The sequence below is a fragment of the Lepisma saccharinum genome, chromosome 20 (genome assembly GCF_977018435.1).
Source record: "Lepisma saccharinum chromosome 20, izLepSacc3.1, whole genome shotgun sequence".
NCBI classification, from domain to species: Eukaryota; Metazoa; Arthropoda; class Insecta; order Zygentoma; family Lepismatidae; genus Lepisma; species Lepisma saccharinum.
Genome location: NC_139248.1, coordinates 9,034,024 through 9,051,875, shown reverse-complemented (window position 1 = coordinate 9,051,875; position 17,852 = coordinate 9,034,024). Strand labels below are relative to the sequence as shown.

General features: G+C 36.8%; 1 protein-coding gene across 1 annotated transcript in view; it reads left to right on the top strand.

The window, feature by feature from the left end:
- Positions 1–17,852, top strand: part of LOC146003703 (cadherin-AgCad1-like) — a 161,658-nt gene that overhangs the window by 31,389 nt on the left and 112,417 nt on the right. The window contains exons 8-10 of the mRNA XM_083142086.1: positions 2,342–2,582; positions 9,321–9,490; positions 11,600–11,814. Coding sequence (XP_082998212.1) covers positions 2,342–2,582; positions 9,321–9,490; positions 11,600–11,814 — 626 coding nt within the window. The remainder of the gene's footprint in view (positions 1–2,341; positions 2,583–9,320; positions 9,491–11,599; positions 11,815–17,852) is intronic.

Sequence of the window (17,852 nt, the reverse complement as noted above, 5' to 3'; positions counted from 1 at the left end):
CAGAAGTTAGGTAAAGTGATGGAAAAGCAACGCTAAAGAAAGGGGGGAAAATACAAATAATTTCCTCCCAGTGTATCTGCAAGGCACTGTGAAATCAGGAGTCCAGAGTTCTCTGTTTATGTGATTGCCCCTCGTGACTTCCATAAGATCATTAGCTACTTATCGCGATTAAATCTATAGAGCTAGAAAAAGCGATGGGAGGTGGTAAAAATTCAATATATTAGAAGAGATAAACAGGTAACAAAACACACTTTTTTTCTACTTTCTTCAATGATATTCATTTGTCTTTTTGTGTTCTGGGATACATTTTTCCTTCCAAATTATTTCATTATTCACTGAGAGTACAACACATAGGAACAAGAATGTGCGCTCGTCACGGGTTCGAATCCCGGCCTGAATTGTTCTTTGTGAGGTCCCTTCATCAATTTCATTATATCATCACTCATCTTCATTTTCGCGATAACCAAATTTTGGCAGAAAGGTGAAGTAAAAGAAACCAAACCAACAACAACAATTACAATGCACGTTTTCTTGCCCAAATTAATACATCCGTATTTATGACTGTTTAGCTTACCCATTTTTTATTGGAGGCCAAATTATTAGTATATTTAAATAAAACACTACTAAAACGAGAGAGAGCGTGAGCAAATATTTGTTATTTAATCATTATACAAGGGTTGGATAAAAAGTAATGGCAACACTGCTGTCCCGTGAAAGGGGTGAGTCACAGCGCCACAATCGTTTCGTGGCTGATGAAGGAATGTCAGACGAGGAAGTATAGTGAGTGGGAGCGATTGTATGTTATTCTGTCAAAAACAGCAGTGCTCTGAAGCAGAGGACGAGAGTGCAAGCGCCCTAACAATATGTTTAGGCAAGAAGAACAACGTCTCTCAGGCAGACGGTCAACGCAGCCTACTTCTGCACCTTCTTGCAACACCACCTTCGTCTCGCATTAAGAAGGAAGCGACGGCATGGTGTCCCATCATCCTGCTTGACAATGCAAGGTGTCACACTGCGAACAATGTGATGGCGCTCCTGCATAACTGGTAGTGGGAGGTACTGGAACATCCGCCGAATTCACCGGTATACAGTACAGTATAGTGTAAAGCAATACGACAATGCAGTACGTACATGGGTGTGCAGCCACATTTAAAACCTTGCATTCTGTTTTCCTTTTGCCTGTCCGGATTAACCAAAGGCCAGCTTATCGGGGTCCAGATTAACGAGGTTTTGCTGTATTCAAATAAAAGGTTTGATAACTCTAATTTCATGTGCATTCTTAACATTGGTTTCAATAGGAATTTCAAGGGGACTAGGATTCTGTTCAAATTACCAAATAATTCAAATTATCCAAGTTAAAATTTGTTTTGTAAATTTTTATACTTATTTTCAATCAATAGCAGTCACTAATGGAAATCAAGTTTTTGTTACATAAATGCTATCTTTAAGTTACTTATTACGAAGATATGACTGATATCTCGCTTGTTGATAGCACAAATACTGACACGGTGGTCTACATTTCAATGGATCGCTCTGTATATTGTGTTTATGAAATTAACCCTGCAGGAAATTTCTACTGTTTTCAGTAGACAGAATCTACTGTTATCAATTGTACTCTATTGTGTATCTCTGAAATCTACTGAAACTCAAACAAGTTCAGTAGGTCCAATGTACAGTAGAAACTACAAGTGAAATATTCTCTTCAGTATCGCATGTAATATTGTATGTAGTGTGTATAGCTCAACATATCAGCTGTAAATATAACTTTTCATTCCTCCTGATTAACAATTGTTTTTGATATCTATTTGAAAATCTAAACACAGTAATGTTTTGAAACACCTATTGATCTACTGAAACTAAAAGTGAAAATAACTTCTTCAGTATTATATTTAATGTGTAGTGTTTTTAACTTAAAATGGTGGCTGTAAGTATTACATTTCATTCATCCTTATTAAAAAAATTTATATTATCTATTTGAAAATCTGAAGACAGTATAAGTTTCAGAACACCTATAGATCTACTGAAAACAGTAGACTAAATTTTCAGCAGGGTATTCGAACCAGAACAAGTAATAAATGTGAGTGAGAATTAATCAGTTGTTATTTATTATAGTTTTTCTTGTATGTACGCATTGCTTGCATTGTAGAATTATTTTCCTGTAGTTTACGGTTATTATATGAAAATAAATGTCTGATGAAGGGAGCGTGTGTTCTCCTGGAACGTCACCAAGAAAAACTGTTTTCTTATGCTTGTAATAACCGTAAACTACAGGAAAATAAATAAGTTATTTATTATATATAGTGTTGCCACAAAATGTAACCTATGCTTCCTTTTGTTGTAGCTGTTCAATACAACCATCCCGTGATATTCTGAGTTGCACACCTGAAATAATTCAAGAATCTCCACCAATATATAACTTTGTATTAAGTGTAACCAAGAACGATTCATTCGACTTTGAGAGTCGGCCACTTGAGATGTTTCAGATTATAATAAGTGATGATAAAGAAGGGGGACATAGTAATGTGACGCAGTTTAACTTAAATATCAAAGATGTGAATGATGTTCCGCCTAGGCTGTCAATGGTAAGTGGCATTAATTTTCCTAACTTATGACTAGATGCACATTAATTTGGTAAACAAGAAAAGCAAAATTTCGGTACAAAAACAGATAATTTCAGGTTCAAAAGTTGTAAATAACATAAAATATTGCTGTTATGGCGGTGAAAAATCTGATTAAAAGTAGTGAATAAAATTACATTTTGGTTTTAAAATTGTGAATATAACTCTAAATTTTATTTAAAAACTGCACTTATTACACGAAATGAACATATCCCTTCTAATAGCACATTTATGTAGTTACCAGAGTATTAAGTTTATTCTTGTATAAAGGGGTTAATTTTGCTTCTCAAATGTTCACAACAGAATTAATACATTTTCCATGAATTGCATAACTTGCAGGATAATTCAAACTTCAGAAAGTGTCGCATCTGTAAATAAACTCCAAATTTCATGTTTAGGAGTCTATTTTGCATTTTGAAAATTCATTTCCCATCATTTCGTGACAAAATATGGTAGGAAAGTGCACCTCACATCTTTCAGAAACATAAAAAATTAAGATTACAATGTGTAATGGCATGGTGCAAACCACAGAGGAGCACTTTACTTCTTCTTTTTGTGTGTGTTATTTCACATTTCATGTTTTCATCAAAAACGAAATGTGCTTGCCTCTACTAGTGATTTATGATCATACACTGAGAATTAACTCTTAAGACACCAAAACTCTTTTTCTGGGTGTTTGCATGAAAGCCCAGCATATTTTCAGAGGAAAATTTAAAATTCTGCAACATTTTCAATGAAATTTAACATCTCAAACTATGAACAGTAGAGTTACAAATCATAACTCATTTTTTTCAGTGCAGATTTGGCTATAAGCCTATGGTAAAATAAATCTTTATCAAGTAGAAAAAGAAGAAGAAAAAAGGTAAAAACTTACTACTTTCGAAATTTCAAATTCAGCTGGCTCCCACAGAGGCATTGCCACAATGTGATAGTTAATAATGGTACAAACATGTTGCTATATATGTCTTTCACTCATGTTGCAAAAATTAGGCAATTGTTAATGCTAATTTCAGACAAAAATTTCCAAATTAATTGAACACACCTCGTATTATACTGAAAATAAGTATCCCTCCCCCCTGCCACATTATAATCGAAATAAAATTTCACTAATAATTTTACTTTAATAATGAACTGCTTATTTAGACATTTACTTCAGACATACATACAAATTGTATTTTTTTATTCATAAAAGTAATAAGAAATGGCTAAAATTATCAGTAATGTTACTGATGCACAGATATGCCCATACCAATAAAGTAACAATTAGTGTGCTTCTGCTGGGCCCCAAGTCATGTAAGTATCAAGGGGAACGAAGGAGCTGATGCTACCACCAAGTGTGCTGATGCAGATGGCGACCTTCTCGTCCACCTTGTTCATGTTCTCTCTCTCACTGAGAATAAGTCACCTTAACTCTGCTTCGAATCTGGCACAGCCATCTCATACATTGCCGTTTGCTGCAAGGGCCGGATCCTCCTCTGTGCTATACCTGTAACGTTGTATTAAGTGTTCGGCACGTTCTTCTCGCATGTGCTGATTTTTATTTCTTTAGAGTTTTAACCTTCCCGATGATTTATCATCCATCCATGTTGGGAAAGTGTTTTACCAAATGTTTTTTATCTTTTTTGACAAGAGCTGGTCTTTTACACTATTTCTGAAGAAGTTTGTAAGACTATCCTTGCCTTTTTAAAATTTCGTGTTTGTCCTGTGGAAGTCCCTTTACAACTTGCATTTAACCTTTCTCAAAGGTCTCTTTATACCCATTTTTTAATTTTAAGGTAAGGGTTTTTAGATAAGGGGATTTTCCCCATATACTTAGAAGGGTGCAAAATGGCCACAAATTTTAAATCAATCAATCAGCTAGTCCATCTCATCTCTAATAATAATAATAATAATAATAATAACAACAACAACAACAACAACAACAACAACAACAACAAGGTGGTGATGTTATGGTTATGAGGGTAAATGGAGGCTATTGTAAAGAAAAATAAAACAATACTACACAGTGTATTGACTACTCTGGAAAAAAAATTGAAGATTCTGGAAAACCGTGGGAAATCTCAGGGAAAATACATTTCAAGTTCACGTGGGAGCCCTGGAAAAGATATATCAAGACATTTTAAATAAATTTATCAAAACTTATCAATGTAAACAATTTTTATTGTAATCAAAGAAAATATTATGTCATAAAACACGCAAGGAAGGGGTACAAGGCTGCAGAACACAGGTATAAATATGCCTAGATTCTGCTACTAAAGTTAGTTAATTTTTATGGTTATGGTTTTATAGTTATGGTTATGAGGGTAAATGGAGGCTATTCTAAAAAAAATAAACAATACTGCATTGTGTATTGCAGTGTTCCGCAACCTTTTTTTTGCTCACGGCACACCCCAGACGGGCCTAGACCCAACACGGCACACCAAAATGTCTGTCCCCTCAAAAGCATATGAATCTTAATATAATTACAAAATATTACGTCGTTATGTTGTTGTTGTTGTTGTTGTTGTTGTTATTATTATAAAACATGAATAGACGTATGCATTTATTAAAAATTTATTAACTTTAATTGACTGTAGAAAATACACATTTCTAATATGAATTTTAAAGTAAATAACTTTACTCATACCTTCAATGTGATACTTGAGCCTGCTTAGCTGCACACAGATGGCTGATTCGTGGCGGAATCGTTGACAAAGCAAGCCTCATTTCTTCATCGATGGATTTGAGTCTCTCTCACTTTGATGTTTTAATTGCAGTCAACGTCGAGAAGCCCAGTTCACACAAATGAGTAGTTGAAAATGGTAATAACATATTAACTGCCATCTCGGAGATAGCCGGGTATTCACTGCTTATTGACAACCAAAATGTATCCAAAGGCACTTCGAAAAATTTTAATTTCAATGTTCTGTCTGCTTTCAAATCTGCCAGTTCCTCTTGTAAGCGTAAATTTTTCGGAAGATATTTCGAATCCATATTGAATGGATCACGAACCCAGTCAAAATCTTCAACGCTCTCCAAAATATTTTTTGAAAGTCTGCTGCAAGAGTACTAAATGTTCTTTAATTAAGTCCATCAACACCTTGTTATCGTCAAAAGGGGCCATACAGTTTGGAACATATCACACGATCCATTTTCAATTGTCTGTATCCACAAGTTCAACTTATTAATAAATCCTTGAATCTTATCCATACTAGTCAGAATATTTTCGTTTCTACCTTGCATTTTTCTGTATAGTTCATTCAAGTGTACGAAAATATCGGAAAGATATGCCAACTTAGATACCCATTCATCATCTGCAAATAAATCCGCATACTCATGTCCCTCAATAGTCAACAATGAAAGTACCTCCTCTTTAAGTTCAAACATTTGCGTTAACACTTTACCTCGAGATAACCATCGTACTTCTGTATGTAGCAGAAGTGTAGTGTGCTCTGATCCCATTTCTTGACAAAACGTTAAAAAGCCGCATATTTAGGGGCTGGGATTTGATGAAGTTCACGACTTTTACTACTTTGTCCATCACAATTTTCAGCGGAGATGGCAAAGACTTAGCAACAATGGCTTCGCGGTGAATGAGACAATAGTCGGTTCGTAAGTTAGGATTTACTTCACGTACTTTACCCACGAATCCTTTCACTCGGCCTGTCATAGAAGTGTACAAACACTAACGCAGTCCTCCCATGTTAATTCATTATGGACCACATATTCATTAGTCCAGAGGCATGCATGTAGCCGGTCTTCGGCAGGTAACAGCAAAATGTAAAGAATTAAAAAGTTGTTTCAATAAAACGACAACATTGTTAAATACGTTAATGAACACCGTTGCCGTCGAGTAGATATTGCCTAGGACATTTTTTCTGCAGCCGACAGAAGCGAAGAGGGAGGCCGTTCCGCTACCCTGAAGAGGTAACACTGTTTTCGTTCAGACCCACCAGAGCAGCCAGTGTTGTCACTTCGGATTGGCAGAAAAGAGCTAAATCCCGCATAAATAGGAATACAATTTCTGTGAAGCAACTAGAGGTAGACTGCAGAGCCAAGGCTGGATTGAACTACAACTCAAACCAGTTAGGTAATAGACGAAAATATAGTTCTTTGGTGTGATTCGTGACTTGGACAAACCTTGCTCCAAAATACTAAGTTTGCAACAGTAGTACGTACAGCTGGGTTTCCCTTCCACGAAGGAGCGGAGTTCTGTCGTCTGCTCAGGGCTCACCACACAAACGTCAAACTGGCCCGGGAAAAGTGTGGTTCTTCTTCTTCCCCTTCGCAGCTCATTGCAAAGAAACGAGAGACAGATGAAGAATTGACAAGGGTCTATCACCATTCATTGGATTTTCGTGGTAACTGTCTCATGAGTGGTAGTTCTTTCTAGGAGTGTTTGTGGCTAAATCACTGTGCTGATTGCAAAACAAGAACGAAATGAACAAATATCTAGCTCGAAGACATGTTTTCTTTACCGAAAAGGGAGGGGGGGTTTGTAATAACGTCTAGCAGTCATAATTGTCGTACTGATAGCCGGTAACACTTTTTAAAAAGTCACGCCATGCCACTGCATTAGTCGTATGAAATATTTTTTCACCGGTTGCTCGCTCGGGAGTTCTTTGCAAAAAAAAAAAATTCTTGCAATTACATCCCCATCAACATACCTTATGTAGGCAAGAAGATGTGCGTGACCGCCAATATCGGTGGACTCGCTGATCTGAAGTGAGAACTTTCGACTGCTCTTTATTTTCTCCTTCATAATGTCTTCGATGTCACTGGACATGTCACTAACTCGGCGGCTGAATGTGTCAGCAGAGAGAGTAATTTTTGAAATTTCAGTAGCAGCTTCTGAACCCAGGACTATTTTTACCATTTCTTTACACGCGGGCATTAACAACATTTCTGCTATTGTGTGTGGTTTTTTGGCCTTTACGATAGGTTCGGCTACCTTATAGCTAGCTTTTATATATAGTTTTTTGCAAAACACGTACCGACATAGTCATGAGCGTCACTTGTTTTTTATTTTGTTCCAACAACTAACGAAAATAATTCACATCTTTACTTAACAGAGAGGAATGTTTTGTTGACAAATATCGTTTTAATTTACTGGGAACCATAGCAGCATTACTGAGTTTTTCACCACACACAACACACTCAGGGATTGGGCATGTTTTGTCACCACACCAAAAAAAACCGTAAGATACGTAGTTATCACTATATTGCCAGTGAACTATTTTCTGTTTCTTTTTTTCGGGCTCGATAGTTTCACTACTTGCACTCGAGGACGGGCCACTTCGTACAAGGAACTTATCCATATCGAAAAAAGAGAATAGTAAGACTGGTGTAGCAATCCAATATTCGCACTACTGCAGAGCACAGCTGTGATAGAACTAAACTGAAATACTGTAAATGTTGTCTGACAATGTGCGAAGAAAAAAAGCAATAAAGTTTTAGAAGCGCCGACAAACAGGCACAAAACAGCCAGCCGTACACAAAAGATGCAGTGTTACAAACAAAGAACTTGCTTGAATAGCTCTATTGTATGATTGCTGCGGGCAGCTAAGAGGCTTGCTAAAAGTCTTACGCAGCTTTCTTTGCGGTGAACACAAAGCTTGCCGCCTGTAACCCATCAAACCGGCCCAATATTACAGGCGAGAATACATATATGATGAGCACAGGCTGAACTTCGCCCATGAATAAAGAAATTCTAATTCTAATTCTAATATTGAGTAAATAAATTACATTTAATTTCTATGAAAATATAACAGTTAACAGCAAGAATAAACAAGCACCTTCTTAATTAAAATCGACAATTAATTTCTTACAATATTACAATAGTAGGTAAAAGTTCACGTCACACCTTTCACCTTGTGACGGCACACTGGTTGCGGAACACTGGTGTATTTACTACTCAGGAAAAAAATTGAAGATTCTGGAAAACTTGGGGAAATCTCAGGGAAAATACATTTCAAGTTCATGTGGGAGCCCTGAAAAAGATATATCAAGGCATTTTAAATAAATTTATCAAAACTTATCAATGTAAACAATTTTTATTGTAATCAAAGAAAATATTATGTCATAAAACATGCAAGGAAGGGGTACAAGGCTGCAGAACACAGGTATAAATACGCCTAGATTCTGCTACTAAAGTTAGTTATTTTTTATCCATGGGTCGTGTTTGTCTACAGACAAAGTGTTGAGTCATCTCAACACCACGAGGTGACAATACTGGGTAATTCTCAGGATGTCTGCTTGCCTAAGTACCCCAGGGACGAACTCAGTATTGTTGGATACCACTAAAGTACTACATACCAGTATTTATTTATTACGTACTCAATCACACTCCATAAATATCCAGATTCCAGATCTCATACTGCTTCTACCCAGATATACTAAAGACTGACTTATTGATAATAAACCCTTGTCAAATTCTACCCGGTGATCAGAGTTTTCCTTCAAATCCACCTGAGAAGGTTTCAGTAAATACCCTTAGAGTCTCTATGTTCCCAACTACAGGAGCAGAGGCAAAAAACCGTGGAGGAATGTAACAATTGATATAATATTAGTTTCTAGCGTAAGTAAATTTTACAATGTTACATTATTAATACAAAAAGAAATAGTGACCGCTTACTACTCTAAATTACAAAACATGTCTGAATCTAGGTCCTTTGAACCTAGTTTTAAATCTTTCTAATGATTGTTTTTCTTTGCATTATATAGACTACTCCTGAACGAATTAATGAAGATGTGGAAGTTCCATTTACTGTAAAAACATCCATAAGTGCTACAGACGATGACAGCATAAGCAAATTAGAATTTGGTATAAATTGGGAGAATAGTAAAGCTTACAAACAAGGAACTATTGTAACCGACAAAACAAAATACGAGGGGTAAGTATCTGATGATAAATTTACAATTTTGGAATGTTGTTGATTCCAAAAGTGGCAATAAATAACAAAAATAAAAGTGTAAGTAAAAAGAAATCATGGTATGAATCTTTATGGAGATATAGGTTTTACTTTTAAAATGTTATTTTAACTGTAGCCTGTAATTAAAATGGCACCTAATTAGTGATTATTTGGTATTTTGGTCAGTCAGTAATTTTGGCTAGTTTCTGTCCCTATTATTACATGTTTTCACTGGCATGGGAATACTGGAAAATGTGGGAAAGTCTGGGAAATCACGTTGTGAGTGAAAACTGCCCTGGGAAGTCGAGAAAATCAGATTGTGAATGGAAAAGTACGTAAAAGTTGGAGAAATCAGGTTGTCAGTGGATAAGTCCTGGGAAAATCGGGGAAACAAGTTGAGTGGAAAAGTCATGTGAAAATCAGAGAAATCAAGTTGAGTGATAAAGTCCTGTGAAAGTGAGGTTATGAGTGGAAAAGTCCTGTGAAAGGAAAATCATGTTGAGTGGAAAAGTCCTGTGAAAGTCAGGAAAATTAAGTTGAATGGAAAAGTCCTGTGAAAGTCAGGGAAATCAGATTGCGAGTGGAAAAGTCCTGTGAAAGTCAAGGAAACAGGTTGTGATAGGAAATGTCCTGTGAAAGTCGAGAAAATCAGGTTGTGATAGGAAAAGTCCTGTGAAAGTCAGGAAAATCATGTTGAATGGAAAAGTCCTGTAAAAGTCAAGGAAATCAGGTTGTCAGTGGATAAGTCCTGTGAAAGTCAAGGAAATCAGGTTGAGAGGGAAAGTTCTGTGAAAATCAAGGAAATCAGGTTGAGAGGAAAAGTCCTGTGAAAGTCAGTGAAATCAGGTTGTGGGTGAAAATGTCATCGAATTGGAATGATTTTTGTGCTAGCCACATCAGTAAATGAAAACCCTTTTTATTCAATTCAGATTCTTGGTTTGCAAAATTTCACAGAATTTTACTTTTTGTTCAATAATTTTCAAGGGTGTTGAATAACCTTGACTTCTTTTAATATTATGTAACTTTAATATTAGTGCTGAGCTGATGTTACTTTGAACCGATATTCATACCTGTGCTGACCGATACTCTTAACAATTTTCCCCAATACCGATGCTTAAAAATTGTAATATAATTTAAAAAAATTCAAAATATTGATCAATATAAATATATCAAGAGTTTTGCTTTAAAACATAGAAGAATTACATCAGAATATTTAAATCACGAAATTCAATTTTCACACAACTGGTGCAAAAAAAGCTTGCTTCACAACAATTGGGATTGTCTCTGACACCATCTTTGAATCACATATACCATTCAAACACCTTACTGTGCTGAGCATCTCATCACCATACTGAGCTTGAAGTCTTCTGTAGATCCACGAATTTTACGCCTTTGTTCACAAGAAACTTCATCACCACATGCTGTTCCATGCATGCACTAACATTATTGTCTGCCTTCTTGATTAATAGTCTATAAACTGGCCTGCGACATGTGTGCCACCTATCAGTTATAGGACATACTAGCCACCTACTACTGCACGTAGTAACGACACGCCAGTAGTTATTCCTGTAAAATTAAAAGTCCTGGTTTAACTTGAATGCCCCTCGTAATTTCCTGGATAATTAGACTGCAAAATAGTCATGCAGGACTCCATGAAGGAGCAATATGCCGGAAAAGTATTGGCTGGTATCGGTAAATTAGTATCAGCTCTACTCTACTTAATATTTATATATTAGCACATTAAATTGTTATAAAATGGAATGTAAATTTATTTCAAAGTTCTTGGAAAACCTGTAAACAACAACACCCTGAATGCAGACCTCTGTGGCAGAATGGTTACCACAGCACGCTACAATGCCAGGGGTTCCGGGTTTGAATTCCATTCTTGTCATGGGTGTTCTTTGAGAGTATCCCTTCATCATATCATCCTCATTGTTGCGATAACAAAAAATCAAATCGAACAAAACCCAGAACTTGTTTTGACAAGAAATAATGTGTACGCTGTAGTAATGGTGATAAAATTTGTAGTGTTCTATTTTATTGGGACCTTCAATGCTAATTTTACAATGTTCTAGTATTTTTCTTCCATAGATTCTTTGAAATATCAACTTCATGTGAAGAGCATGTACACTCTCGGCACCGGAATGAAGAGCATGCACACTCTCAGCACCGGAATACATGTGATGGTGTGAAAGCCATAGGAACATTGAAAGCTGTGAAAAAATTAAATTGGAGTGTCTTTGATTCTCTTGAATTGATTATTGCCATAAGTGATAATGATGCTGATCCTGTGCAGGAAGTTGAAGGTAATTTGAAGTAATCAATTATTAGTTTTTTAACACTTTGCGGACTGGCCTGAAAATGCTGTGTTTTTCCTAGGAGTATACAGGGTAACCATATGTCACGACAGGATTTGAACAGCTAATAACTTTTTTTGTTTGTGAATTATTTTGATCCATTTTTAGTTCAGTAAAGTTGAAAGCTCAGAATTTGTTTGCATTATGTATGGAAAATCACACCCTTTAAATAACGCCCATTGTTGGTCTCGAAAAGAAATGCTCTTTCTACAGCATATTCTATGACAGCTGTTAGCGTCGCTGGCTCTAGTGCTCTAATGTCTGTAAGAATATTCCCTTTCAGTTGGTGGATGATCTGAAGCTTGTTAACATAATCCTCTCTTTGAAATAACCCCACAAGAAGTAGTCTGGAGCCATCAGGTCAGGAGAGCATGGTGGTCAATTGTTTTCAGATCTCCTCCAATAATTAAATGCTAGTTTTCCGAATAAAACTCCACAATTTTGATTAACTGCTGTGAATTTTTCCATAATATATCTCCTCACTGTGGGCTACGATTTCTGAAAAGAAAGTGAAAGACAAAATTAATAATCAAGATAGTTATTAGCTGTTCAAACACTGTCATGACTTATGGGCCACCCTGTATAAAATGTTATGTTTTATATACATTTTCTCATATGTATGAATGTTTTTCCATAACAATTTTTTGAAAGAAAGAAAATGAACATTGCAATAAGAGTTACTGAAAACATATTTTCAATATATAATGTAGAATTAATTAATGCAGAAATAACTCAAAAACTTCTTTTTGGGATCTAAATCGTCACTAACTGAAGCAGATTCCTCATAAAGAATTTCCACAATGTGCATAGAAATTGTTCAGTGCCATTCTCAAGAGTATATGTAGCAAACACGCTACATAATTTGACATGAGTACAGGTAAGATTCGGCAACAAGACTGTGTGACATATAGTGGTTCGAATTTGAAAGAGGTTGTTACAACACATACAATTATAGTCCATCATTCATTCACAGTACAAGTGTTTAGAGAACGATGTGCTATGCTCAACGCCTATCTTATTGGAGAATAGTTGTATGATAGGCTATACCTGTCATTCATCTGGAGAATAAAATCTTACACAGGTGTAGTGATTAGTTCAAGGGTTTTCAAACCGTGATATCACAATGCCCCAGGGCAGTGGTTCTCAACCTTTTTTCAGTCCGGGACCCACCTTGAAGGGTAATTACACTTCATGGGACCCATAAGCAGAATTAGTTGTACGGGAGTGTACCTAGTTTATAATCATATTTTTCCTAACATTGAGTATTTTAAGTAGCCCTCTTTTATGCTTGCTTAAAAGAAAATACACATAGTTCATTCTATAAAAGTAAGTATGTAATTAAAATACTAATTTACTCTAGTCTAACATCTAAGTAAACACATATGCTGAAATTCAGGTTGGCTACTCACAGGGAATTCCTGGAATTCTGCATGAATTATTGGGTCAGGGAATTGTCTGTGAATTCTGCATGAATTTTTCTCCGTAGATGCAGAAGGCTGTGAAATTGGAACAGGAGTACGACAACGATACTTCATATCGCCTACTTTGTTTAATATCTATTTAGAAGATATAGTGAAAAATTGTTTCCAGGCCACAGGAGGTGTCAAATTGGGAGGAAGAAGAATAAACTGCATAAGATTTGCTGATGACATGGCATTATTCACTGATAATGAAATAACCATAAATAGTACGTTAGAAGAGTTAAACAGCAGCTGTGAGCAGTATGGGATGAAGATTAATGTAAACAAGACAAAGGCAATGGTTATAGGATGGAAACCAGGGAATGTTAATATGAGAGCAAACAGCGAAAGAATACAGCAAGTGGATAGCTTCAAGTACCTCGGATGCACTATAAGCAGTGACATGAGCTGCAAACAAGAAGTGAAAATGAGAATCGCAATAGCAAAAGAAGCTTTCAATAGAAGAAAAAATGTTTTTTTGTGGAGCCATGGACATAGGTCTAAGGAAGAGATTAGTGAAATGTTTTGTGTGGAGTGTAGCACTATATGGTGCAGAAACCTGGACGTTGAGAAGAAATGAAGAGAAACGACTCGAAGCTTTTGAAATGTGGACATGGCGAAAAATGGAGCATGTAAAATGGACGGACAAGGTAAGAAACAAAGCCGTACTGAAAAGAGTTGGTGAAAAAAGATCTATACTGGAGACCATCAAGAAGAGGAAAAGAAACTGGTTAGGACACTGTCTAAGAAGGAACTGCCTGCTAAGGGATGAAGGAGGAAAAGTCCGTGGAAGAAAAAGATATCAGCTTATGGATGATATTAAATTAACTGGGTCGTGTGCTATTACGAAGCGTAAGGCAGAGAATAGGGAAAGCTGGAGATTGCAGTGAAAAACCTGCCAATTAGGCAGAAAACAATGAATGAAAGATGTGAAAAATTGCAACTTTTATTAATCCAAGTCCCATTGAATTTATACATATTTATAAATGCTCTGACAGTGAGTCAAGTTTTTCACAGCATAGGTTTTATTTTTATTGAGGAAGGAAACTAAAGCTGCTGGGAAAATAAAACAGAATTCTCTTAATCCGTTTACTTTTTTAGTGTCTTTTGCAGAAAAGCCTATCTCACAGACGAAAGACTATTGCAAGATAAGATATCCTAAAGTTGAATAAACAAATTTGAGTTTGAAGTTCTTGTACAATTAACAAATGTTCGTAGATTAGTATATCCCGTAACATCCGTCAGTTGTGTTTGACGATGTATTTCGAGTCTTGATATGTGGAATTGTAAATGTAAACTCCGTACCTTAAATTAAATATTTTAAATATATGTACCGTTTAATTGAATTGATTTAGAGTTTTTGGATACATTGGAATCGCACAGACCCTTTACATTGTTAATATATTTATGATTGCATATGTATTAATTGTGAGATTCATAATACGTTGATGTAGAGAAAACATCTGCTTGTATACCCTTGCATTTTTGAAAGTTCGACTTGAAAACTGGAAATTATACTTGAATTTTATCATGGTCCTGGAGTGGCCACCCTGAAATTGAAAACTATCTTTGATATGTTTAATGTTATCTTTTCTAATCCAAGGAGTCTTGATAGCAATGTGAAATGATGACAGTTGACACCTCTTGGCAACTGCATACACACACCCAGGCAGTTGGAAATATGAAGCGACAAACATGTGATGCACAGATAATTAGGAAACTAAAACTACAAATATCCGATTCCCTTATCATAGAGACGCCAGTAAAAAGCAATGATAGAGGGCAATAACAGAAATGTTGAGTTTAGACTGTGGACAACATGAGTTGAATTTAAATTGTTAAAACAAAAATATCTTAGTTTTTTAAATGTAATTGGTTTTAAGGCGCAGTAAATAAATTTTCGAGCTCGACTTCGTGACCCACCAAATGCCTCCTCTGGACCCAGCAGTGGGTCGTGCTCCATAGGTTGAGAAATGATGCCCTAGGGTGTTACTTGTGCTGGTCCAGGGGATCAAAGCATACGAAAAATCCAAAAGTGACAATGAAACACAACTCATATTTTTAATACTGGTGCACTTTTTAAAGTTAAAGTAAAAAAACAAAGAGTAAAGTGCTCCCCTGTGCATTGCATCATGCCATGAAGGCATATAGGGGGTGTGGTGCTAGGTCCCCACACTTTCTTGATCACGGCCGAAAGTGGGGGTGATGTGGTCAGCACCATGCCCCTAGCCAGGCACGTATCCAAGGAGGGGCTTAGGGGGCTCGAGCCCCCCCCCCCCCGAAAGTTTTCGGTTTACACTAGATAAAATGAGGTTTTTGGTTTCTTGTGGTGTGAAATAAGATAATGTGACGATAATTTAAGGAGAGAAATAATTATCGAGGCAATACGGAGAATGTTCTGTATCCTTGTTATTGTTAATACTGCGTATCCCAGGTGGAAATCTGGGGGCTCGAGCCTCCCCCTTCCCTTTGATCTTAACGATTCTGTTTACACTACATAAAATTAGGATTTAGGCTTCTTGAATAATGTCATAATAATTTGAGAGAAATAATTATGGAGAAAAGGCGGAGAATGTTCTATAACCCTGTTATTGTTACTAGCGTGTATCCAAGGTGGGGATCAGATGGCTCGAGCCCCCCTCCCCAGAAAAGGAAATTTTTCAGTTTACACTAGATAAAATTAGGTTCTTGTGTTCTTGAATAATGTGACGATAATTTAAGGAGATACAATTATCGAGCCAAGACAAAGAATGTTCTATAACCCTGTTATTGTTAATAGCGCGTATTCAAGGTGGGAAACCGGGGACTCGAGACCCCCCCCCCCAACCACACACACCTTCAGGAAATATTTCTGTTTACATTAGATAAAATTAGAATTTTTGCTTTTTGAATAATGTGACGTTCATTTAAGGAGAGAAGTACTTATCAAGGCAAGACGGAGAATGTTCTATAACCCTGTTATTGATAATATTTGATAATAACCTTTTCTTGAACTTTCAGTATTGTGGCAGCAAACTTGAGCACTATTTAGAGACTTGTCAGCATTTGGAAGCTGCACAGCATAGATATCGCCACACATAGAGCGATTCGTTGTAATTTTTAATCTCTGGAAGGCGCAAGAGGAAATGTTCTTGAATAAGTGGAGTCGAACTACTGGCAATATTTATAAATCGTTTATCTGCACAACGTTCTAGAATATACTGAGGATATAAATACGCGTTCATTAGAACCATTCCTAAATAGAAATTCTTTACCGATCCTTGGATCCAATGAGAAAAATGGCGTTGTCTATGACATCATTTCCTTTTAAGCGTTCAATTCAAGGACTTGTTTATGATTTATTTGATCGTGTTAAAGGTACTTTACTTCAGTCTCTAATACGAAATTATATAAACTTTTGGTGAATTGATTTTTAAAAATGTGTCCGAGATGAAGAGTGGCGTGCCAACGATTTTCGGCAGGGAGAGGGGTTACGCATACTATTTTTGGTGGTCAGTCCTCATTTTGCCATATTTTCCTGTTTTTGACTTCTTTTTTTAAGGACTGTGCCAAATGGGGTTATGACCCCACCAACCCTCCCTTGGGCACGTCACTGAAGATACCTAAATGAGTAAGCATTTGATCATATTGGGAGAAGAAACATTAGATGTGTTGAGAACGGAAGGGTTTTCACTGTGCAATAATTGTTTCGCGATCCAGCTGTATTCTATAGAATACTTCCTTTGTTTCGTGCCGATATATGACAAGACTGCGGAAGCTGTGACAGACAATTTTGAACACTGGCGAGTGCTTAGGCCTGAATGTGAACAATTTGGTGGGTTTCAGCTTTTAAAAGAGCTGCAAACATGGGAGGACAAGACACATTAGTGGTGTTCAGGCTCGAATCAGAGAAATATTCGAAAACTGTCTGCGTCCAGTTCGCAGCACACAGTTTGAATCTCGTGTTGTCGAGTGGATTGATTGTCCATCTCGTGCATGTGTAACAGCTTCGTAAAAACACTTTTGGTTACCTGGTACACAGATGTTTTGATGCCTGATGAGAAGAAATGGACGAACATACATACTAAGATGGTTCCGGCACACAAGGTTAATGGAAAGTGATGAGTCGAGTGGTAAAAAATGTTCCGATTTCACGTTCTGATTAAAATCACAGGCTTAAACAGTGGTGACGATTTAGGGGATAGTTGCTCTCCATTTTTTTGCCTGCATACTATGGCCTCTTAATCCTAAGCCTTGTCCAAGAAGAGAAAGTTAACTTTCCGTGCCCCCCCCCCCCCCCCCCGGTTTTGGAACCAAATTGCCACCACTGATCTTAAACATATAATTGTGAGCTTCTAACTATACCCCTTAAAAATTGTGTTCAGCCCCCCCCCCCGAAAGGAATTCCTAGATACGTGCCTGCCCCTAGCCATCTTTACCCCCCAGAGTTTCCTCCAGGTATCCACTTTCTATGATGCTGGGAGGGTGCCGGAGCTGGTTGAACAGGCAGAAAGAAATCCTGGTTCTCCTCCGCCGGGTATTGATCCT